We start from the raw sequence: 26371 nt of genomic DNA, 5'->3' as shown, positions 1-26371 counted from the left end.
ACAACCAAACAATTTTTTTTTAAGCTCCTCTTATAAAAGTTTCATCAATTGAAAAATTATACCAAAACGGAGTTTTAATATTAAAAATTAATAAACCTACTTAAGATTCCACAACCTTACCACTTAATAAAATACCATTAAGCTAACCAATTACCTCAGCATGAGGCGGTTGCCGGTCTCACACAAAAATTTTCAAGAAAAGAAAGTAGCATAACGAAAATGCCAAAACCAAAAACGAAACTGAGACCTGTCACATATCCTCGCTCTCCCAACCATACAAGGCATTTATTTCTTTGATGCGTTTGGCCATCACTACAGCTGTAGGCCAAGTAAGAGAGAGAGAGAAATGAGAACACATTAAACACTAATACAGCTTTGACGACCGTCCGTGGTGAAAAATATTGCTGCAGCCTGCAAGGCAGAGATTGATTATGAGCTTTAACTGTATTTCGAATTGTAATCAACATCGTGGGGTTCTTTTATTTTGTTTCTTGAACTAAATTTCTTGGAGGTATAAGCTGCCTATATAAGTAGGCGTAGGTGTCAAGGAGCTGCCTATCCTTACGAAGGCACTATAAACGGTTTTTCTAGAAGAAGAGAAAGTTAATCAAGATCAAGATCAACTCGGCTTCATAATTCTTGTTTAATTAAGCTGCCTATATAAGTAGGTGTAGGCGTCAAGGAGCTGCCTATCCGTACTAAGATACTATAAATAGTTTTTCTTGAAGAAGAGAAGTTGATCAAGACCAACTCTGCTTGATAATTCTTGATTAATTGAACTTCTCTTTCTTCAGGAATTTACAATATTATACACTCGCATTCAAAGGAATTATTTAAAAGAAAGATTTAGAGAACTAGGATGGATGCTCCTTTGGCAGCTTGGCCATGGGATAACCTAGGCATGTTCAAGGTATGTCTAATGTGTGTTTTCTGAAACTGTTTTCAAATTGTTGCCTTGTTTTTTTTTTTTTTACCCTTGATTTCTACTAATGCTTTTGATTTTTTTCCCCCTTCTGATTTAATTCAAAGTATGTGCTGTATGGACCACTCGTCGGAAAAGCTTTATACTCATGGGTTTATGAAGATAAACGAATTGAATATTGGTGCCTCCATATTCTGTTCATCTCCGTTCTTAGAGGACTAATTCATATCTTATGGAACTCTTTCAGTAACATGCTTTTCCTTAATCGTACTCGCCAGATTAATCAACGGGGAGTCGATTTCAAGCAGATTGATAATGAATGGAACTGGTACTAATTACTATATCTTTTTTTTTTCTTTTCCTATTGAAAAATCAAAAACATTCATCAGCTTGATCATACTGTATTCTATTTTTGTTTGTTTGTTTGTTTTTTCCCCCTTACAGGGATAATTTCATTCTACTTCAAGCTGCAATTGCATCCATGGGCTATTACATCTTTCCATGCTCTGAAAGCCTTCCTCGATGGAACACAAAAGGATTTATTGCACTACAGATACTTCATGTGGCTGTTTCAGAGCCTTTATATTACGTTTTACACCGACATTTTCACAGAAATAAATACCTTTTCATCCATTACCATTCACTCCACCATTCATCTCCAGTACCACAAATTCCAACAGGTACAATTATATATAATTTTCGTAACTTATTTTGTTTTGAATAAATTAATAGTTTCTGATCAATTGTTTTATATGGATTAATCTGGTGTTATGCAGCTGGGCATGCAACATTATTGGAGCACATTGTATTAAGTGCCATCGTTGCAATTCCAATTCTCGGATCTTCCATCATCGGATATGGATCAATAAGCTTGATTTATGGCTATATATTGATGTTTGATTTTCTAAGATGCTTGGGGCATTGCAATGTTGAAATTATTCCCCATCGGTGGTTTGAAACTTTCCCATTTCTTCGATATCTTCTTTATACGCCCACGTAAGTAATCTCATTCCTCCCCCCCCCCCCCCCCCCCCCCCCCAAAATTGTAGCATGAAAAAACTTCTAAGTTTGATCTTAGGAGAACTGGATCTTATTTTTCTTATAAACGGTAAAAAGGCTTGAACCTAAGTAACAACATGCCTTAAATGTTAATTGATATCATAAATAGTGAAACCTTTACCCAATTGATATCATAATGAGTAAAACCTTACCCAATCATGATATTTATGATCAATCGGTATAAGTAGGTTCTTTTTCCTCCGTGTGAAGTCAATTACTGCAGCTAACCTATTCTTGTTGCTTCTTTGCCCAACTTTTTATGCAGAGTTAAGTGTCATAGACTTTTGGTTACCATTTCTTGATCAACTTAATTAGTTAGTTAGCAAATTGATGGGAAGCTCCAACCAAACAAATTAATTAACCGAAAAATTTATTGTTTATTTTGTTTTGTTGGTGCAATTGATTTACAGGTACCACAGCCTGCACCACACTGAGAAGGACTCCAATTTCTGCCTCTTTATGCCTCTCTTTGATGCCCTGGGAAATACACTTAATAGCAAATCCTGGGAAGATCATAAGAAAATTACTTCAGCTTCTGGTAACTTCGAAAGCATTTAATATCATTCAATAGAACTGTGCACATGTATGTATCGTCCGGCGTACCCATTTATTAATTATATGTATTTTATTTCACATATTAATGCAGGGGAAAATGTGAGGGTCCCGGATTTTGTTTTCCTAGCACATGTGGTCGATGTAACAGCATCAATGCATCCACCGTTTGTTTTCAGATCATTAGCTTCATTGCCATACTCACCAAAGCTCTTTATGCTGCCTTTTTGGCCCCTTGCATTTTCAGCGATGTTCGCTTTATGGGCATGGTCTAAGACTTTTCTAATCAGTTTCTACTGGCTTAGGGGCAGGTTGCACCAGACTTGGGCTGTACCTAGATATGGCTTTCAGGTATATGCCGAAACCCGTCTCTCATTCTCGAATATTACAAAAAGTACGATAAAACATACATGTTTTGTTTTTGCCAACATTCTGCCAGCATTTTATCTCTTTAATTTTTATTTTTTAAAAAAATAAATGTAAATGAAATCTCCTTGTAACTTGAAGTTAACGGAATTTAAATCCTGATATGCAGTACTTCTTGCCATTTGCTCAAACGGGAATCAATAAGCAAATAGAGAATGCCATCCTAAGGGCTGATAGACTTGGGGTTAAGGTCCTTAGCCTTGCTGCATTGAATAAGGTTTGAATTATTTATTCTTGTTTCCCCCCCCCCCCCCACCCTTATCTTGAAAACAGCAAAACAAATTCAGATATTAACAACTAAAATAGATCAATTAAGTTCTGGTAGTTTCTGGCAAAGTAGTTGGAAGAATTAAATTTAGACACCGAAACCATGCTTGCAATGATGTCTCATTATGGGCAGTGGACCTTTCACTTTTAACACATTAATTTCCTTCTGGAATCAATTTGGTCTCTGCCTAAATATTTAGAAATTATAATTTATAATTTCTATCTGTTTCAGTGCTCATTTATATATATTTTAATTAACTTTCCATATCAATATAACATGCATTTTTTATTTTTTTTGACGTTTAACTAATACGAAAAATTTCTGTTAATCTGTCAAGGTTTTTTCTTATTGTTCATTTTTACTAATTATTAATATTCCTATTATTATTATTCATATTTTATGCAGAACGAATCACTAAATGGCGGTGGCACTCTTTTTGTTGACAATCACCCCAACCTTAAAGTTAGAGTTGTGCATGGAAATACATGTACGGCTGCAGTTATTTTGAATGAGCTTCCAAAGGATGTTAAAGAAGTATTTTTAACGGGAGCTACTTCGAAGCTTGGAAGAGCGATTGCTCTTTATCTCTGCCGAAAAAGAGTTCGAGTACTGGTAATTGCTAACCCCTTGTTTTTGTATTTTCTTTTCAATAAAATTTTCTTAAACTGACGTATGCTTGCAATTAATGATGATCAAGATTTATGTTGATTGTATGGATTGAAAATTACTACTGCAGATGCTGACTCTATCAACAGAAAGATTCCAGAAAATTCAGAAAGAAGCACCTATAGACTGTCAAAACTACCTTGTTCAAGTGACAAAATACCAAGCAGCTCAACATTCCAAGGTACTGCAAATTGGAATTTAATTTTATGAAATTGGATCGCGTATATATAAATTTGGTTAGAAATGTGATTGAATTATTTATTGGTTTCGAAAATAGACATGGATTGTTGGCAAATGGATCACTCCAAGGGAGCAAAATTGGGCGCCACCAGGAACGCATTTTCATCAGTTTGTTGTGCCACCAATATTGCATTTTAGAAGAGATTGCACTTACGGAGACCTTGCCGCCATGAGATTGCCTGACGATGTTGAAGGACTTGGAATTTGTGAGGTAATTAATTATTACCATTAATTAATCCATGATCTTCAATTAGTTTGGTGATTAATTTCTCAAAATTATGGTAATTTGCGCGAGAGTATGTCAAAATAATAACAAAAATAATAGGCAGACGTTAATGTTTTTTACATGCATGTGATTTGTGTGACAAAAGGGTTGTTGGGAGTTTGAGGAAAATGTGCAAAAGGGTAGTTTCATCACACAATATGAAACAAACGAGATTTATGAATTCTAAGAAATTCCACATCTTTACTCACAAATTAATTAAACAATCTTTTATGTGAATTTTACGTATTGACCATTTAGATTTACGGGAAAACCACATTATTGAAAAATTACTTTTAGTATAGTCTGGATTAAAATAAGCTGTTAGCTTTTGCCACTGCCTTATATTATAAGCTGATCATGTAGTATACGTTTTGATGAAACAGTACACCATGGACCGTGGAGTAGTTCATGCATGCCATGCGGGAGGTGTGGTTCATCTTTTGGAAGGATGGACTCACCATGAGGTTGGGGCAATTGATGTTGACAAGATCGATTTAGTGTGGGAAGCTGCACTCAAGCATGGCTTCAAGCCAGTATCAAGCCTCAGGAATCGTCAGATTTCGTCATAAAGTAATTAATGTCTCTGAAATAGAAGAATCAAAACAAAACATCGATCTGGCTACAATTGTAACTAGCCGCTCCTTTTTTTTGTTCTATACCTTGATAACATCAGCAAAAATATATGGTTATTACTTAAGTTGATCATACTCAATCGAATATTAATCGTCTAATTCGTCCTTGCTTCCCTTAATATAGTTTAATGAAACAAGAGTTCCTTCGAAAGAGACAACATTACGATGATAGAGGCAATGTGAATCAAATTATAATGAACGATTGGATTGATTGATAAACAAACTGCTATACTTGAGATATTTTCTTAGTTGCAATGTTCGCCTGTTTATTTTAGATAAAACTTTAAACAATAACATATTTTTTTCTTTTTTTTAATTTCATGAGCCTTACCGATGGTTTAAATGTACATAATTATAGCCTAATCCTAAAATAAACATAATTAGAAAAATTAAAATTAATATATAAGTTCAAATAATGTTGTGCAAGTGCTTGTAGATTTGAAATTATTATACGAAAGAATAAAAATATAGTAAAACTATTTACAAATGCTATATTAGAAGGTAAAATCATGGCAGGTCAGTTGTGCAATTGGAAAGTGCCTGGAACCGACAAGGACCCCCCAACATTAAATTTATTACTTGTACAATTAAAATACTATCACCTTAACATCCGTTGCATTAATCAAACACTTATCACTTTGGACAGTAAAACATTGTTTCTAGTTGGGATACCACCGACCATAACTCTTAACTACCAATAATTAAATCCAGTTGTCACTTGTCACTTGTCAGGTTCTTAAGATCAATTGAAAAAAAAAAAAATAGAACAATTTATTACAAAATCTAGGCAAATAAATTAATAATTCTACGGCCGTTTGGTTCTAGTTCTACCAGCGAACTAAAATGATGAAACATTTTTACAAACACTACCAATATTGTTCATGATTTTAACGAGGCCACTTATAATTTCAACATCACATTAATTATCAATCAGATACAAAGAGTCTGTTTGGAAGTGTGGTGAGGTGGCAGCTCAGCTACTAAAATGTTTGGTAACACTTATAGTTAGATTTTGGCAGCTTAATATATTTTTTTTCCTATCTTCTACTCCATAGTTATATCTTTTACTTTACAGTAGCTACAGCTTAAAAATTACAGCACCTCACTCTTAAATACACTAAAATAAAATTAAAATTGATAAGTAATTGACGCTTGCTCTTCACGAATACAAATTTGTTTCTTTTTTTCTTTTTTTATGCTGTGACTTAAATTTAATCATATTTGCGATTTTATGATCTTATTAGTCCACGTGAACCTTAATGGAAAAAGAATTTATTCGAGTTATTGTAGCTATATGTACGTACAATTATATTCTTATATTATTTCCTTGGTACTAGTGAAATTTTTGCTGATGTGTTTTATCCCATATCGCACAATAATTCAATCTAGACATTGAATGCTATCTAGAATCCAATGGGATTGAAAGAAAACGATGAGACAGATTTTTAAGGAATTTCGCTGAAATATTTTGTCAACAGAAATTAAACACATGAATTAATTATTTTATGTCTATGTGTCACCATGCAACAACAGGAAAAAATTTTGTGGGGCAGGTATACGGCGGTATACCAAATTGGAAACGGATTCGGTGCTCAGCTGAGCTTGTACTGAGCACCAGATCAATAGTCAACAATTTCCTTACGTGGGCTCAAGGCAATTGCTGACCATTGATCTCAGCACAAGTCCTGGTCCTACCAAACTTATCTGTGCCAAAAATCATAAATTTTTTTATTATAGTTCATTAGTTCTATGGACCCTATAGCATTGATTTGATAATTAAATTTATATCGGACAAAATGATAAGGTAATTGTAATTATCTTAATTGAAACAATAACTTTATATCAAATAAGAGTAGCCACTTTAAAAGCTCTTCTCTCCACCTTAGAAAGAATGAATAAACAAAACACGAAAGTATGTTTGCGTACCATCAAATAATGTGTAACTTCTAGACGACCAAAGATCAGGTTCAATTTCTACCTAAATTTAGATTTGTACTCATAAGAAACCGAACGTTAAGAGCTTGTTCGGTATTGTTGCTAAATTTATATTTTTTTAAAATAAAAATGATGTTTTGTAGTTGTTGTATTTCGAATTTAAATATATGCGCATCTGATATAATTTTTTGTATCTTGTATTTTAAAATTAAAAATAGTAATATGTGTTCGGTAGACACAATTAAAAATGATAAAAATAGAGAATATATATTCGGTAGTACCGTTTTCAAAAATATTTTTTAGTAAGCATCGTCATACTTATAGTTAGAAAATAATTGTTTAGCTAATACAAATACATACACAAATATACCATAATAATTTAAACAAAATAATTAAAAAATTACATGATGATAAAGTTTTAATATTAGCATAAATTAAAAAAAAAGTTTTACATTTTATTGCTTTTACACCATAATTAAGACATATTACAATGCATATGATTTAAACAAAATAATTCTAAAAAATTAGATAGTAGACATTATGTAGTGGAGATGAAGTAACAACGGAGATGAAGTACGAACACCCACATGAGCACATTGAGAAAGAGTAGATCGGGAGAGATAAGGACTAAGAGAGCGTTGTCATGAGTAGATCATGAGAGATAAGGAGGGAGAGGGAGAGAGAGAGAGAGCACCGTTGTGAGTAAATCGGGAAAGATAAAGAGGGAGAGAGAGCACTGTTGTGAGCCGTTCGTAAATGATAAAATTGAAGAGATAACTGAAGAGATTTTTTGGATTATTTTTTAACTTGTTTTTGAGTTTGGTTTTGTAAATGTAGAGGACATGTTAAACATGTTTTTACTTTACTAGTTATAAAAAGTGAATTTGAATTTCTTATTTATAATATATTTTTAAATTCATCCCACCAAACATGTATTATATCTTTACCCTGAAAATGAAAATGAAAACAATGGTGCCAAAAACGCTACCGAACGGACCCTAAATCTTCTCCCAGCTTTGTTTTGAAAGTGTGAAGATTAGAGAAACAGAAATGAAATGGGCCAACTTGAACCCAAATGGCCTCAATTGGGTCTGCCAGTAAGCCCAATCCATGCTGAACTTTGAAAGAGCCTTGAAAAACTTTGCAACGGAAGGTCATTCAAATTCGTTCCTTTTTTCAGCTGACTAGGAATGACACGCAACACCTGGTCGTTGTCTTCCCGACACGTGTCATAAACCCAGAATATACCAACCGCCAAACCCCAGCCAAGAACGCCTTTGCGAAGCATTTCCACCGTTTTCTCTGTTTCGAAAAACACAACAAAAACCAAACATGGAAAAAAATCAGAGAGTTCAAAGCATGAAGAAGAAGATCAAACCGCTTAAACCCAGCAAAAGAAACAGGAGGAGATTGCTCAAGAAAGTTGTTGATTATCTCAAATACGATTCTTACATGTTTGCTCCTCTGGTTAATTCTCGTTCTCATCAAAAGATCAAATTTTCGTCTGCTACGGGTACAAGAAAACATTTCTTAAAAGTTACAAGTACTTCCTTTTCATCTTTTTCTTAAATTTTTCCCGCGTTTTTTAAGTTGGATTTTTTTTTTCAGGATTGGAACTAAAAGAACGCATTAAAGCAAATAAAAAGAAATTGCTAGAGGAGATTGTGGATTATATGAAATCAGATTCCTACTTGTATGCATCTATGCTTGATTCTCAGCCAATGGTTTCTTCCTGTAAAGGTAGGCATGGTTATTCTGCAGTAACTATATCTAATATTACAGTGATCTTGATGTTTTGATTGCAAAATATGACCTTATTAGTGGTAACACTAAAATCCATTAGTTTATAAGAAAACCAATTAGTTATAGGCAGTGGGAAATGGATTTGAGATTTGTTAGAAATAGTCCGTGTGTTCATGAATCACAAGCATGTAACTTTTATATGAACATTCAATTGGCTCCTGTAATGTGGTCTATGATTTTCCTTGGGGTGATCTTTATATTTTGGTTATTATTATATTTGAAGATCGAAATGTTTAGTCTTGGTAACTAAATGATTAGGTGTCAGAGATGAGTCTGGTGTAGCTTTAAAGCCAGAAAATAATGGTCTTTACCTTGAGCTGCTACTCTATGATATTACTAAAATTCAGTAGGATTGTCATCTATCGATGTATTTTGGGATGCTGGGCGTAGATATTGATGAAAATGATAAGGCAACTGTGTAAGTGCTTTACAATAAGTGCTATCATGTTGCTTGTGGCATGTTGTTATGTCACCGATATTTTGTAAGATTTATAGGCAATAAGATGGTAGATGCAGATTATACTAAAGGCGTGTATATAATTAATGAGGTTTAAGTTTTTAGCAACCAGCTGTGAGGATTTTACACAGGAAGCGCACAAGTTGAACAAAATTATCAAATCTAGGACTGGCCTAACTAGGAGTATGCATCTGTTCTGATGTTCAGTCAAAATCAATTTGAATATGGCCATCGTGCTTAAAGGCATAAAGAGCATGAAGAGGTGCCGACCAGTTTGACGTAGAAGAAGATTAGATCCTTGCTTACTTGTCTGCGTCTCCTTTTATACTCAAGTTCCCTAGAGTAAATGGAAAATATAAAAGGGAAACATAAAATTACAGAACATGGGGAATATACTAGGTTTTCCAAGAGGAGACAATTTTTCCTAGTTGGAAAATTCCACTTCCTCATTCCATCTCAGAAACTAAGATGTCAAGCACATAGCTGTCCAGCTGTTGAATATTCAAATCTTTCAGTATCATTGCTTGATGCCCTGCCCTCAGAGCTCAGATAACTGCTGATGTCCTGACCTCTTCTGATAACAATCAACTTGAACAAGAAAGCAAGATGGGCTAAGACGACTGAGATATTAAGATAGATTTCTCTCCTGGAATAAGTGAAATGACAATGTATGGATACAATATTGCCGCAAAATATATCTTTTCCTCCTATTTACTGCCATATATCTCGATTCTAACTTGTAAATGGTTCTGTCACAAAATTTGTTGTGGTTGCTTCATCTTTTGTCACCAATTTGCCTGTATTGGTCACTTTAATTTTTGTTTTATTTGCTGTTGTTTCTACTTATTTTCATTTTCTTTTTGCAGGATGTATTCGGTTTGTCAAAAAGGTCAGCATGTAAATCTCAAAAAGAACAGTGACTATGGAGACCAACAAACCGATTATTCAGTCAGCAAATGTGGTGACAGTCTGACAGAGGACAAACTCTTCGATGGCAATATTCCAGGTCCACAAACCTTAGCTCAGAGGGAAATGGTAAAGAATATGATCTATTCAAACTGCCGCTCCTCATCAGTATCAGGTAAGCAATTTCAACTATAAAATGCTAGTTCTGCCCTTTTCTTTCTGATTTCATTACGCGCTTCCTGTTAAATGTCCATAATCTTGGTGAAAACTTGATAACCTCAAGAAGCTTTTTTGAAAGAAATTCTTTTTGTACAGCCTCCATTTTGCTTTAGTGTGATAATATATTTGGATGGAGCATAATGGCATAATAGGTGATCAAGTTTTGTGATAAATTTGATTTCCTTAGGTATGGCAACAACATCTATATACCAAATACAGTGTGTAATGCTTGTTTTCTTCCAATTAAAAGTTTATATTGGAGTATGAATGAAGTTATTTGGTTTCATGCCTTATTTTATGGTGCACATAGAGAATAATGTGCCTGTGTTAAAAGCAACTTTGACTATTAAAGGTTTCTTCTTTTGGAAGAAATATGAGCTAAACCAAATCTTGAGTTTTGGGGTGCTTATTTATTTTTATTTTTTTGGTGGAATAATTATCTTCAAAATTGACCAAGCATCAATGATTTGTTGTGTGACAGGGATGCTCGGCTCACAGCTAGACACTCTCCTTGTGGACTGAAAATCATTGGTGTGTTAAACACACAGACTTATGTGATCGTTAGGAAGTGGGTGTATATATATAAGCAAAGTTTCACCGAACAATTTTCATACTGTAATGAGGAATTTTTAACATTCTTGTTATGGTTTCGAGTTCAAAAGTTTGTTGTGTGTGTAATAATTTTAAATTTCAAACGTCTTTAACTGTAACCATTAAGTTTTGAGTTCTCAATTCTATATAGAATATGAAAACGGGTTTATTGGGAAATCAATTTGTCGTTCAACTTGATATTGAATCCAGACGATGTCCCAACGGGTCGCTCACGGAATTTGCATATTTACAGGCGCGTAATTTGGTTTACTCTGTTCTGACAAGTCAACATTTGCCTGAGGTTGCTTTGATTAGAAGTAAGCGAAGAATGTAAACGGTGGCAGATAATTGAGGTGCTTGTTGATGAATTTTGGGTAATTGGTTCTCATAGTGCTTGGATTATTAAGAGATTCGTTAAGCCCTGTCTAGCAGATTAGCACAGGGTTCATACTATTAATAATGATATGGGAGCTTGTTATAGTATGATCAATATAAGCTTTCGGTTTGATTTTTCTCATGCAAATTTGTAGTTGATCATTGGGCTTAGTCGACTGTTTATGGAAGTGAGCTTTTACCTATTAAAGCTCAAGCGTTTGTGTCACCTAAACGGTTCCGCTAACAAGAGTCAGAACTTTACGAGCTGGTTTTATCCGACGAGTCATATAATATGGTTAACATTATTATTCTTTGCAGCTAACGACCAGGGCGCGATGGGGGGTTGCTATGATTGAAGATACATTTTATGTAACTGAAGATGGGATATATCAAAGGACGTACTGAATAGTTCGACTTTTGTTCCTTTCGTTTTGTGTGGTCTTTTCGAGATTTGACTTCAGTGATGCTCCAATTTCATGTTTCAGTCGTGTTAATCTTTAACACCAAGTTTATAGTGGGGGACACACCATTTAAACTTTCTTTTCCTAATTTTGAAGTTATTCCTTGCAAGTTGTTTCATGTCGTCACGTGGTTCTGATTCACTGGCTCATCTGACTTCACATGGCTTGAGCCCCGATCAGTGAAGTATGTTTCAGAATTTATAGAACATGAAAAATATCGATCATGATTCACCGATGGTAACTATCACGTCAAAGAAAGAACCCATTAGTCTATTTGTTCATTGGTATCCCTACATATCATGTGTTGGTACTGTTAAAAAAAAAAAAAAAAAGTTCTTTCCTTACCTGCTGATACTCGAAAACAGGTTCCGAGTTGGCGAAATTTTGCACTCGTTGGTTTTGATTCGGTTCCGGTATTTAAAATTGAGACCTACGTATATTCTAAAATCAGAAACCTCTCACATCGCAATCAAAGCGTATACGACAGGTATATCACTTATTACACACTAAAATACCTAGTAATTTTTTCCCGTATAAAGGAATTAAGAAACCTCTGTGAAACCTAAAACACCCAGGATCCAGGCATATATGTGTCGTGCAACCATTGGTCCATTCTGACTGATTTAACGACCCTTAATTGTCTTCAAATTAATATCGGAAAATAGTATAACGGCAGCTAAATAGGGGCAGATAACTCAGTCATCGACGCTTTGAGTGCTCGATTATACTGTTCTAACTTATAATATTGCAAAGCATTGTAGACATATACACGAAAATAATGCTTGAGCATTGTGAGAGCCTATGGCGTAGGGTTGGCTCATGGCTAGGGCCTAAAAGGAAGGAAAACAGTGTCCACTAGTTCTGTAGAAAGTTAAAATGAAAAATGCTTTAGCCATACATTTGCACGTGTGTGGCATTAAATTTTGATTTAGACCTTCTTCATGACAGAAAGAGAGAGAGGGGATTTGATAATTCACTCATGTGTCAATCTTTATCGAGGCTAGGCTGTTTTATTGGATTCTTTTGAGCACCATCCATGTTAGAAAAAGACTTCATGTGTCCATATACAACAAACATATACACCGTCGAGCGCTTGGCTATCTTGCTGACAATCGTAATTAATATAAGAGCTACCAGTCAAAGAAGTACGTGCCAAACCGTATATCTCACTAGCTCTTGCAAAACTATCAAATGATTGCATTGGCTAAGAGAATTAATTATTGGGGAGGGCTACCTTACCGCTACCGTAAGGCACAGCCCTCTCATGCGAACAGTATCAGTTGTGGGTCTAAGTATTGTTTATGTGAGAGGCTGTACTTTATTGCAGCTGAGCAGTCTCTTTAATTATTAGATTCGTTCACTTTGAAATAATTTTTAAAATATAAAAATTAATAAATATTTAATTTAAAATATAAAGAGTAAGTAAATATTTACCTCTCTTAATTATTAGTAGACTTTTAATTAATAATATTTTCCAATTATTCTTAGTTATCTTTGTCATATATTTAAAAAAAATTTCTTTTACTGACAACTATCTTTTCCGTAAATTCAAAATGTTTGCTATAATAAAATTTAGTATTATTTCTGCATTGCGTAACATACTCATGAGTAGATTCATATTATCTTTCTAATTAAGGACCAAACAAAAACATAAATTACACTTAATGATTACATAAAGTTTGGACAATCCTCAAATCATTTTACAAAATGAGAAAGTAATGAAGTTAAAAAATAGCATTGATTACGTACTTCAAATAACAATACTTTTAGTTTTTTAGCATGATAATATATTGATGAAGCGCTATATGACAAGCAATTATTATACAACAAATTGACATCCAATATTTGCCAAACGTATCACTGCACAAGATCTATAATTGGATTAGAAAATTTCGTGGTAAGTGTAACATTCTTTATTCAATCTTTTAGTACAAAGCAAGACTTAGTATGTCATGTCGGCAAGGTGACGGTGGAAATAAAATCAGAGATATGAATGAAACCCTAAAGAAACCTCCCTGATCAGTCATCTATCTGAAGCTGTGATTGGATTTTATCCAAAAGAAATTGATTAGGGCATACCCGGCTCTCCTTTTTTGAGGGTGAGAGTGAGACTATGGCTTAAATGGTTTGATCGTGAGAGTTCATAAAAACTAAAAAGTGGTGTGGTCGAATGATTAATTGGTTGATTGATTGATTGATTGTCTGTTTGAACAAAATTTGCCTCTATCTTTATTCGTTTGGTTTACCAATAGATTGAGTTTTCAATGATAAATCCATTTCCACTTTACGCATGCGCGCACACGTGTGGGAACTTTGTGCCTGATTTAATTTGCCTATAAAAAAAATCATCTAGTCTAACCCTTGATCCATGTACCCATCTCTCTGCTTCTCTAATTTGTTGCGTCATTCTGAGAATGTTATCAAGGTTTTCTAAAAGGGGAGCGAGGAATATGAGAAGGAAAAGAAGAGTGAAACTATCTTTAACTGGAAGGAGGCTTAAGCAGCTCAAGAGGATGATTCCTTCAGGTTGCTCAGAAATGAACATGGAGACCTTGTATCAGATGACTGCAAATTACATTTCTTTACTGCAAGCCAAAGTCAGTTTGCTTCAGAGCTTATCCACATTCTATGGAGTCTGATATTCGAGTACCCCAAAAAAAAAAATATCTCAGCAGACTATATTGCAGATTATTTGAGATGTAAAAGTATGTTCTAGTACTAAATGCATGTATGATAAATTTCAATTTGTAAAAAAGTTCTAAAGTTTGTTCGCTTCAAAATTTGCTTTTCGAACTTTGTTTGCTTTGAAGTATTTATGTCAGCCAATTAATGAGCAGATGGGCAACCAACTGATGAGTTTAAGAGTTCATTTTATTATTATTATGATTATTTTTTGTTCTTTTAATTCTTGCAGAACTGTCATGAGTTGTCACTGTAATAGATATATAGTGTGGTTCCTCTAGGTGAAGGACAACAGAACATTAAAACGATTCATGAACAGAAAATAATAATAAGTGCATGCAACAAAAGACTGCTGATTGCGAAATAGGCCTCAATTATTGATTTAAATAGAGAGGACAATGTCTGCCCTTCATTTTGTTATGCGATAAACAACAACTGCTAATCTGTTTTGTGGGATAAGAACCAGCCACCAAACAAATGTAATGAAAAGGAATCGTATTCAACTTCGCTGGCTAGCTAGCTAGGGTTTTCTAAGAGAGGACTGACAATGTTAACAAATTGTAATGAAATTTTTGGTACTTTGAAATGAGTCTATTATTGATCCTTCGATCAGTCTTTCTTTCTTTCCTTTCCTTTTCCTTTTTTTTTTTTTTTTTTTTTTGGCGCCCCCCATTAACGAACATCTACGGTACATTTTATTTAAATATAGCGTCCGCCCAAACGCTCTCATAATACTATGATTTTATAATATGAATGTTTAGATTTATTTCTCAATTGCAAATTTATTCATTTCGTATCAATCATGAAGGAAGCATGATCGGAAGTCAACACTAACATGTTATTGTATTTATGATAATTTTGAATTTAGTAATAAGTATTGGGGGTATATAATTAAACAAAGTTTTGAGGTTATGGTGGCGTTTGCACCGTCAAATAAGTCTTTCTTTTTATGACAAAATATTGTAATAAATATAAATTACATGATTTTATGCCTGCGTACAGATAAATCATTTCATGAAATTAACTCTTGATTTGAAGTCTCTCCTCAAAAGGAAAAATGTGTTCTTTTAAGGATAATTAAAATTTTCAGACTTATGCTCTAGTGGGTTTGTTGCAATGCTACTGCATGCCTCTGGGGATTGCTTTTTCTTCTTCTTCTGCATGGCTATAAAAACTATAAATAAATAAATAAATAAAGCAGAGGAATTTTTTAAAAACCTGATTTTTTTCTTTTTTTCTTTTTTTTGAAGAAAAGAAAATAAACTAGCCTCATTAGCTTAAAAAACGTGATCATTGTCATCATTACTGTTAAGAGGATATTACTGATTTTTTTTTTGGGGGGGAAGGACTGTTGTTATAAACTATTTTGTCGAGACGATATCAGAAACGGGAAAAAAAAATGTTCGATTTTGGGCAGAAGTGACAGCAACATTATCAAAATCCACTATTTTTAGAAAAAAAAATTCTATTATGTAACTAAAAAGATGTGAGAAAATGAAAGCTTTGATTTTCAAAACCACCATTTAAGTCCAAGGAAGTAAACTTCAACTACTGAATTAATTACAAATTGTGGTAGGCCAACTCTAACACATGATATTGTAAAATTTGCTTGCTAGCTAAGCTGCATGATCGATCTATCCATTCTCCAATTATTCAGCATGCAAATGCATAGATTGTACTGAGAATGACAACCCTAAAGTGTTTTTTGGTTTTTTCTATTCAAAGTCAATGACACTTATAGAATATATATTTTTGCATGCTCAATGAACTCCCATGCACATGTCATACACAAGGAATTTTGCAAACATAATCCCAATTAATTATTGAATCGAACCTATGTGACTGGTTTGCTAGTCATGCGTGACCACCACTGCACCACATTAACATCATTTCCTGTAACTAATTAATTTTGAACAGTTTTGAATTATTAAATGTCCAATGTGAAACATTGAAGTGGACAAGCTATGAAACTGTTAATCAGGAATCTACGCATAAATACATCAAAATGAAAAAGGAAAAGAAAGCAGAAACAAAGCAATGCAAAATCCATAAATGCCTTCGTTACTTTTGCTTCTATGGCTTCCTCACATTTTTTTCCCTTTACCTACTCAGTCCTTAAATTTTAAATCCACAAGAAATAGATTTTTATTTTTTATCGAGAGACCTAATATTACAAGCAAACAATCAAATTGAGGTTACTTATATTGATTGAACTACAACTTCTCTCAGTTGTTATTACTATTTTTTTGATGTTACATTCCTAAATCTATTGGTATAACAAATCAAAATCTGTCTAGATCTCTTACATTATATCTGGTATGATATAATGCAACTTGGATAAATATCTGAACTCATAATGGACTAGTCTACTTTTCAATACAAGGAAGACAATTGTCAATGACTAATACATACTAAAGGCTCAATTTTTTTACCATGTACGAGAGAAATGAGATGATTTATCATCTAGCTAGTGGATTCTTGATTGATCTCAAAATTGTTGCATAAATTAGGCTAGGATATATAGTACGCATATGACTAATTGTTTAAGGTTGTTAATTCCTATATCTTAAGTGAGGTTCCGTGACTTTGCTTAAAATATAAGGGGTGCGTGCATGTGTGTTCCCTATAAAGTGTACGACAGAAGCGACCGATCCCCTCACTCAAGGGAATCATATCGCCGAAACAACATTATATTGTTACTTAAGGCCTTATTTAACAGCATGACATTTTATTTTCTAAACCTTTTGCAGGATAAGGTTTATTATATCTGTTCCACGTTGTTATGATTTAGTAATAAATCGCCTCTGTATTCAGGTTTGTTCAAGAAAAAACAAAGTATTGCCTTAATGGACTTCGGGCTGTAAAGTTTACATGATACATAATAAACTAAAATACCTCTTTAAATATTAAATGCCCTAAAACTTGTGACAATCGGCTAATTGATACACATTTATATATAATAATGATTCATTATTTGAATTGATAATTATGGTAATAATTAACGACGTTGGGTTCATTTTCTAAACACATGTATAGCTTATTGACTTTCTAGCTCAAATTTTCGATATGATGTGAGTTGTATGCTAATACTAATTAACAACTATTATTATAATAAAAATCAATGAAGATTATTTAACAAATCTCTAGATAATGCTATTTAAATTAATTTCTTTCTACTAATGAAATATCTCGCTAGGTCGAGGTTCATGAAAAAAAATATATATATCATAAAAAGGACATATAAAAAGGGGGCTCGAAAATATACATAAAATTAACAATGAAAACTAAGAACCCAATCAATTGGTGTACAATAAATTTAATAATAAAAAAATAAAAAAAAGGAATCAGTGGGAAGAATCGGAAGATTTTTATGAATGACAAGAGGCTAGCGGTCTACTTTTGGGGCATATTATATAAATAAAAATAGAAAAATAAGAGAGTGATTTGGTTGGTGATGACCCGCAATCCTCAAATCCCATGATTGAAGGTTGTATGGCTGTAAGGCTTTTATAGGACATTGATGGGTCCCATCCATGTGTGCACATGTGTGTGTTACCGTGTATGCGTGCGTGCACGAGCATGTCCCCCCAGTCTTAATTAATTAATCTCACCGTTGCACTCAATCTCATGAGTCTTCCTATTTCACCTTCCTCTTATGGCGCGTGACTATACGCTCCTCCCAGACACTAAGTTGCCCCATTCCCCTCTTTAAAGCCGAGAATGGGTCCAATTTGATTCTAAATAATCAAAAGAAAATCTTAGACGATGTGAATCATTTTTCACGGGAGAAGGTTTATCGCACTATGTATTATATGCTTTTTTTTTCCTCAATTAATAAATAGTCTTGACTATACAAGTGAATTCATTAAATGAAAGAGTTAATTACAAGAGAGGAAAAACTCGTAGAAAAATATAAAAACATAACTTGAAGAATTTATAACATAATGATGAAACCCTATAACAATCTTTAAGTTATGTATTCTGAGTATTAGTATACATGAAAAAAAAAATTGAACAAAGTAAAGCAAGCAGAAGACAAACACTAATTAGTTAAGAAATCAAAATTCACATCCATCAAATAACTCTATTTAGAAAAAAATATTAAAGTCTCCTTTCACCTGACTATCAATACTTTTTGTAATTGAGCATGTATACTAGTGATTAAACCACGTTCTCAAATTAAATACCTTTTGCTTTAACACAACAAAAAATATTTATTGAACTAGTTGGTAGCTACAATTATTTTAATTTTTTTATATTGTAATATATTGAGTTGAGGAGGCATTAATGGTGCATTTACTTCTCATATTGGAAAATTAGAACACAAATCGGAATCATTAACTGTATTTACTTTGTAAAATGGAGGTAGGAATCAGAATTAGAATCGTAGAGCCCACCTGAATTGGGAATAAGGAATGAGAGATTGATTCCCAAGGGGGTGGTGGGATCAATCTCTCATTCCCAAGATTGATCATTTTGCCCCCAACAAAATAAAAAATACACATTTTCTCCTAGTTAAAAATATTATTATAATTAATTAATGTATTTTGAATTTATTATATTATTATAGTTATTATCATTGTTATTAATGATAAAAATAATAATAATTAATATAGTAATGTTAGTAGTAGTTGTTATTATTATTATTATTATTATTATCATTAATGATAAAAAAATTTACAATTAATTAATATATTATTATTAAAAATTATTATTATTAATAGTATTTGAATAAATAATCACAATAATTAAAATATAAAATAATAACTATGATAATAGTTCATTAAGTACTTTTAAATAATTTGTTACAATTTAATTCATTTCAATTCCAATTCTAAGACAATATAAACACAATAAGAACAATTCAACTCATTTCGATTCTCATTTATATAATTCAAGTAAACAAATTATTATAATTTTTATTCACCATTCCTATTTCAATCTGTTCCCATTCCAATCTTAATTGAGTATGGTAAACATACTGTATCAGTCTTGGTCTCTTTTGCTTGTTAAAATTTATCAAAATATTTGTAGGCGCGTGTAATAAGTATAGATAGCAGCTGGCGCATGGTACGTGGGTGTGATGAAGTGAGCGTAAAGATTACAATCCTACAAGAATTATTTTTAGAAAGAAGAGGGGAAATGTTGATGTTATTCATGTAGAATGTGTATTGTGTAGTCGCAGCTGACAGAGTAGTAGACTGACAAGTGAAGTGAGTCAATTAATTGGATGCAAGGCTAGCCGTAAATCACGGGGGCCAACCCATTGGCTCACTTGTTTTCGCTTTGCTTCGACCCCTCTTTCCCTGTCCTTTTGTGGTTTATCCAATTTCTCTCCCTCCCTCTCTCTCTCTCTCTCTCTCTCTCTCTCTATTACATATATACATATATACTTGATAGTATTTTCCTTTGACACTTCCTATATTTTGATTAGTAACCTTTCTGTCACAGGAAAAATGAGGAATACCTACCTCATGTTATTTAGAGAAATTGTGTAAAATTTTCCTTGTATTTTAAAGTATTTTCAAACCACCTATACTTATAACCGTATTAATGCTTTTTATCATTTTATTATTCTATCTCTGATCTTGATATTAGTCATAAAATTTAGATATTCTAGATAATATGAATTAAGTAAAATAACTTATATACCCTTGATGATTAAATTAATTTAATAATAAATAGTAAGTTTTAGAGAAATATTAATTAATTTGTCAATATAAGTTCTTTTTTATTTTATAATCATTTATAATATTAAAATATGAGCCTATTTATTAAATTTACTAAAACAAATTGGGTTGAGTCTGTTATGTTTTTGACACATGGGTTTATGAGTATTAAAAGTTTGAACCTTTTGTTGTTATTTCTGATTTTTTGTTAATCACATATCTAAAAGGTTGCTAAATAGGATCTGATTTTGTTGGAATAATGATTTTGAACAAAAGAAAATTTTCAAACTTCTGTTCAAGGTTACTTTATTTGAGATATTCTTAAAATAATGATGCTATTGATTCCATTATTCCTATGCTCAGACGCGTAACGAAGATGTTTTTGTTAATTTTTGGTGGGAAGAAAATTGATTTAGGGGCATGGGATGTCGATTGTCTGAGTTTAGTTGGTATTATTTCTCCATAATTTATAATTTATTATTAAATTAATGTAATCATTAAGGGTATATAAGTTATTTTGCTTGATTTATATTTTCAAAATATTTAAATTGTATGACAAATATCAAGACTAAGGTTAGAATAATAAACTAACATATAAAGTTAACACTGTTATAATTACAAAAAGAAAAATTAGACCTATTTTAAAAATGAAGAAAATTTCACTTTTTTTCTCCAAATAATAGGAGGGCAATCCTCTTTTTCCCTACTGTCATAAATATTTAAAAGCTAAGCGTATCTAGTGAAGTGTTTGAAAATTGAAAATCTGTTTTTTTTTTTTTAACAAATTAATCAAACACCAGTCTAGGAATGATGATTTTGAAGAATAAGACTTCACAAGGGAGATAATTATAATAAATCGTCAAGACTCAATGATCATTGAATTATATAAAGTTATTATCGAGTTCGTTACTAACATTTGTACTGAAGAAAATAAAAAATAAAGTAAGGGGCATGAACAGATATAAATGTAAGCCCGGAAAAAATAAATAAAGGGATCCAAATTCAATTGGAATTGACATCATCATAGGGACAACGGTTTCTTACCGTTTATATTTGAGGCCCCATTGTTTCAAATGATAGAACAACAATGCCACTAATTAAGCTAAGCTAGATGCTTAAAAGAATGGTAATAAAAAAAGGAGAGATAGATTTGAAAGGCAAAGTAGGGACTTAAGAAATTAGTTATTAATTAAAGATACATGGTAAAAAGTAAGGAGGCGCATGCCCTCAAGAGTCTCCTGATTTTTCCTCTAATCAAACACCGTAAAAAATGTAACCACTCTAATACTTCCACAATAAAGTTAATTAACTTTTTTATTGAAGTTTTATAAATTTATAATTTTAATCTCTGGTTTTGTTTGCTCACTCGTCCACAGTAAAAGAAATTTAATTTATGTGTTATAAAAGAAAAAAAAAGATTTTATATGGATATTTCTTTTACGTGGGGCGCTATTTGAACCCATCAATTTTCTCTCTAAAGCCTATTTTTAAATTAAATTTTTATTTTTCAAAATAATTTTGAATAAAATTACTTAATTAACCATTCATGTCTTTCTCTCCCAGTTCCTCATTTTCACTATAGATAATTTAAATTTTTTCTTTCAATTTCAAATAAACATTGATGCTTGGTCTTCAACTTCTCAAAATGAGTTTCATAATGGCTATTACAAATTGGAAGATAAAGAATATATATATATATATATATGTGTGTGTGTGTGTGTGTGTGTGTGTGTGTGTGTGTGTGTGTGTGTGTGTGTGTTTGTGTGTGTGTGTGTATGTATGTATCAATGATTTTTTTTAACAGCCATGAAAATCATAAAATTCTAAGATAAACAAAAGGAAAAGAATGGTAATAGCAAAAAAAAAAGAATTTTATTAAAAGCTTGGGTTGTTTAATAGCTTTCATGTTTATTACATTATTAAACCACAATTTTATAGTTTTTTCTGAATTTTAACAAATTAATCCAGGATCTTGGATTGATATATACGGTTCAACAAAAAAATGATCAAAATGACTCTTAATTTTTTTCATTTTATTCTTATTGGTCTAGTAGTCCTAACTCTATACACACACACTCTTATATAAAGTTCGTTTATTTTAGGGATATATAAAAATTATATCATAACCTTGTCCAATGTTAAATTTAAAGAGAGAATTGACAAATCAATCCCACCAAATTATTTAAAATGAGTTATGTATATGTATCTAGTCTTTCCTTCAATCGTTTGAAGTATAATAGTTGGACGACCCCATCCCCCCTTTTTTGGCTCATATTTTGAACCCTCATACAAACTGCAAACAAATAGATTATGCCAAGTTCAAAAGAGAAAGAGTGAATGATGATGTACAAGTATATATGAAAAGTAAAATCTCTATCTAAGCAAAATTGTATTGAACAAAATCTGTACTTTGAGAGAGGCCTCACAAAGGCAAAGTTTTAAAATCCCCATGTGGAGACCATGTGGGGGACTTCTTTTTCTTCCAAAACCCATGCCCTAGAATTTCTCTTCTTGTGGGACCTCTTATTGCCCTCTCGGCATCACCATGTTTTCCGGATCCTGCCAATTCTCTTTTACTCTCTCTCCTCTCAATTTCAACATCTTCAACTTAGCATCACACTCAAAACCCTCGACCCCATTACTAATTTATTTTCTTCACATAAATAACAAAACATGGCTCGAACATCATGATAATAAAAACTTTATTTTGCGTATTATTGGAAGATTGTAACCACTTAATGTTTTACAGATTTCACAGTACTTCATTACCCACTTTGACATCAAGCTTTTGGTAGAAAAACTCGTCTTCATTACGCCTTGAGATATATTTAAATATCATGCATTTATTGAGAAAAAATCCATAAATTAGAAAGACTTGGAGAATAAATTGAACAATAACTGTAGCTAATTTGACTGGCTAGATATTGCTGTTAACTAAAAAAATAGTGTTATGGTATTTATTTTTCTTTCGAATATAAACTGCTGCTATTTCGTTCTCAAGAAAATTGTTCAAACTCTTCAAACGGTCGCCGAAAAGTAAAGTGTTGGTGATTATAAAACGAATGAAATAGTCATAGTTAATTAGTCAATTAATTTTGAGGGTCAATTTATTGTTGTCTCACTTAAAAATAAAGGCCTCAAAAGGCAGCTCATTCTTTAATGCTTTGCCCAAGATTTACGGCTTCTTTCAATCTATATCTTTCCTCCACTCGAGTACCTAGCTCGCTTGTATTTAAATAACCGGAAATACAAGGTGTAATAACAATAGAAATAAATGCCGAAGCTTTATGAAGAGAGAATAAAATTACAAATCGAAAAGGATTCAGGGCCAATTAAGAAAATCAGTACTTAAGCAACTTCCCAACACCCAAGGATGATGCATTTGAAATTGATAGAGCATAATTAAATAATTTTATGCCAATGAAAAAAAAAATACCTAATCAGGGGAGGAGGAATATTAAGAAGAATGTGTTATTGCACATGGAGGATTTGAAAAACTTTTGAAATTTTTATAGAAAATATAAAAAAGTTAGTGTGAAAATTTTAAATTGACCATTGCACACAAACGGGTCCTTAATCTACAGCTTTATATATTAAATGAAAATGTAATTTATTAATTCCCACTAATATCAAAATAATAAAGATAAATTTAAAAAAAAAAAAGCTTGGGAACTTTGTATGGGTGAATGCTCTTTTGCTTTGTAATTATTTTTCTTTATAAATTATAAGTATGGATTTTTTTCTTATATTGTATTGATATTAAATAATAGTCTAGTAACAATTTTTTCGTAAATATTTGTTTGTTAATAATTTATTATTCTTAAGAACTTCAAAATTTGAAGTTTGAATTTGGGCCCGTAGAAATTTTAATTTACTTCGAGCTCCAACCTTAACCTAATTATGATTCTTAAATTTACAAATTTTAAAAAAAAAAAAAAAACAGAAGTCTGTCTCCTCGAATATATTGCTACAGTAGTCTTTAACGTTTTGTAATCAATTTTAAAGTAATTTCTATTTTCTCATGTGTATATACAACTATTTCCGGATACTGCAACACTGCATGCATTGTAGCAAGCAATCTTTCATAACACATATTTGGAAAATGGATACCAAAGTTTCTTCAATCTCTTCCCTTTTGTAAATAATTAAGAAATTTTGATTTGCAGCAATCTTGTGCATTGTCTACTACAGCAACAGTTACGACAGCGCCACATGAACAATATTCATGATTTAAATTAATCGCCATTTACCTGAATTTTGTTTGTATTCACAACAAAGTTACAAATTGTTAGGTTTCCATTACATTACCCCTTAATTCGTTCTATAAATCCCACAACAATAATAATAAAATATAAAATTAAAAAAAAATTATATTCTCTAGGGTTTGTGTAGTGGGCCATAAACACCATGTGCCCGCATGTGCTGTGTCTTTCTCCCACAGGCCCACCATTTTCTCTTCCTTTGAGAACATAAATTGTGTTTCGGCACATTCTTCTTTTTCTCATTCTTGTTTATTTCTTTTCTTCTTCTTTTTTCCTTTTTTTTTTCCCTTCTCTCTTGGATTCTGATCACACTACTTTTCTTGGATCTGCAAATCGCTGCAAACACTCTCTGCAATTTAATTTTGTTTCACACTCTTCTCATGATTTTATCTCTTCTTATTTTAATACACAAGAACAAGGTATGTACGTACATATATTCAATTTATTTACATACGCATCAAAGCAAATCTTATTTTTCACCTTTCAAATAATAATCTTTACTAAAACCCTAGCTCTCAACATTTCGCAACATGGTAGCTGTTTTATTTTCGTGCAACATTTTTAATAGGCACCATATTGAGCCTTGTAAACCCTAATTATTTATTTTCATTCGAATAATTCATAATTTAATTCGCTTGTTTTTTCTTTCTTCAGGATGCGTGCTCCAAGCTCACTGAAGCAAGAATTTCTCAGGAAATGGATATTGGGCTTACAAATATGCAGTTCTTCAGCAAAAAGCATGTCTATTTCAGAGAGAAAGAAGGCGATAAAGCTATCGGCAGACATAGCCATGGCTTCCGCAAGAAATGGTAGAACAAGCTGGAGCCGTGCTCTCATTGCTAGTGCTTCGAAAGATGATAATCATGGCAAACTCTTTGTTCAGCAAATTTTGGGTTCTGACTGTGAGAGGCTTACAAAGATTTCAACGAGCATCAAAAGGCTGAGATGCAAGAAGATATTGAAGAAGAGCTCTGGAACTATTATTAGACGACGAATGAAAAGGATTCCTGACAAAGCTGTGGCAAGTTCTATTGCAAAGCAAATGGTGAATAAAAGAACACAAATATTGAAGAGTCTAGTCCCCGGCGGGGTGTTCATGGATGAAGTGTCTTTGATTGAAGAAACCCTAGATTATATATTGTCTCTTCGAGCTCAAATTGATGTAATGAGGAGTCTTGCTGATGCTACTGAGATGATGATGAGCTGTTAAGAAGATCAATGGTGAACCATTTGTTTTTATTTAATTTTCTGTTACTTTTTATTATTACCTTCCTTTAAATGTCTCCTTTTTGCAAGAATATATATATATATATATATGGGGCGAAAGAAGCTGGTAAGTTACTTAAGCTTAAGGCATATGTACAGAATTATGAACTATATGTAATGTAATAAGTTAATACTATGCTTTTTATTTCACTCTTCTTGTACTTGATGACTTGCGTTAAGCTTGCAAGTACTAATTTTCATTTTTTGGGGAACATTGATTATTCTTCTGTCTGCAATTTCAAGACAAAAATGACAAAGAGATATTGATTTTTTTCCCCAACTAGGATACAATCAAATAATGAAATTCTATTAAGAACATGGAAGCAATTATGGTAAAATAATAATGACAATCCTTATGTGAATATAAAGCTGTTGTTATTGCTTTAGAAATACAAGAGTTTATTTATGATTGAATAGGGCATTGAGGGGAATAATAATGACAATCCTTATGTGAATATAAAGCTGTTGTTATTGCTTTAGAAATACAAGAGTTTATTTATGATTGAATAGGGCATTGAGGGGAATAATAAATCGGTGCTTGTATGAACGCATGCAATTTAATGTTTTAACATTTCAAGTATTGATTTCCCAGCTGTGTTCATTGTTTCTCTCTGCTAATTTTGGTTAAGAAACGATATGAGTTTTCGTATAAAACTGAACTGCATTGGACACCAGTGCACAATCCTCTGAGCAGTGTACTCATTTATATGACGGC

The 26371-nt window shown here is 32.4% G+C and overlaps 3 protein-coding genes across 8 annotated transcripts; all 3 read left to right on the top strand.

Moving 5' to 3' along the window:
* Positions 1-250: 250 nt before the first annotated feature.
* LOC102608894 (very-long-chain aldehyde decarbonylase CER3) lies at positions 251-5129 on the top strand. Of its 2 annotated transcripts, none has more exons than XM_006474030.4 (11): positions 251-910; positions 1030-1250; positions 1367-1602; positions 1699-1918; positions 2392-2519; positions 2628-2884; positions 3069-3176; positions 3633-3839; positions 3964-4074; positions 4171-4344; positions 4782-5129. In XM_006474030.4, the coding sequence occupies exons 1-11, from the start codon at positions 860-862 to the stop codon at positions 4965-4967; spliced, it is 1899 nt and encodes a 632-aa protein (XP_006474093.1). In that variant the 5' UTR covers positions 251-859; the 3' UTR covers positions 4968-5129. The 2 variants fall into 2 exon arrangements, with proteins under 2 accessions (XP_006474093.1, XP_052289802.1); XM_052433842.1 differs by having other exon boundaries at positions 253-910; positions 1170-1250.
* Positions 5130-8226: 3097 nt separating this feature from the next.
* Positions 8227-11886, top strand: LOC102609175 (uncharacterized). Of its 5 annotated transcripts, none has more exons than XR_008051525.1 (4): positions 8229-8478; positions 8574-8705; positions 10092-10306; positions 11635-11886. XR_008051525.1 is itself a non-coding variant. In XM_025097172.2 (3 exons), the coding sequence occupies exons 1-3, from the start codon at positions 8298-8300 to the stop codon at positions 11670-11672; spliced, it is 351 nt and encodes a 116-aa protein (XP_024952940.1). In that variant the 5' UTR covers positions 8227-8297; the 3' UTR covers positions 11673-11886. The 5 variants fall into 5 exon arrangements, 3 of the variants coding, with proteins under 3 accessions (XP_024952940.1, XP_024952939.1, XP_052289065.1); XR_008051524.1 differs by lacking the exon at positions 11635-11886 and adding an exon at positions 10832-11118; XM_025097172.2 differs by lacking the exon at positions 10092-10306 and having other exon boundaries at positions 8227-8478.
* A 12741-nt stretch (positions 11887-24627) lies between these two features.
* LOC102609849 (transcription factor IBH1-like 1) lies at positions 24628-25806 on the top strand. Its single transcript, XM_006474034.4, has 2 exons — positions 24628-24809; positions 25045-25806. Exon 2 carries the CDS (start codon positions 25046-25048, stop codon positions 25598-25600), a length of 555 nt encoding a protein of 184 aa, XP_006474097.1. The 5' UTR covers positions 24628-24809; position 25045; the 3' UTR covers positions 25601-25806.
* The last annotated feature ends 565 nt before the right edge of the window (positions 25807-26371 follow it).

This window comes from Citrus sinensis, chromosome 9 (genome assembly GCF_022201045.2).
Source record: "Citrus sinensis cultivar Valencia sweet orange chromosome 9, DVS_A1.0, whole genome shotgun sequence".
NCBI lineage: Eukaryota > Viridiplantae > Streptophyta > Magnoliopsida > Sapindales > Rutaceae > Citrus > Citrus sinensis.
The sequence above is the reverse complement of the archived record's forward strand: the minus strand, read 5'-3'. Positions and strand labels throughout refer to the sequence as shown.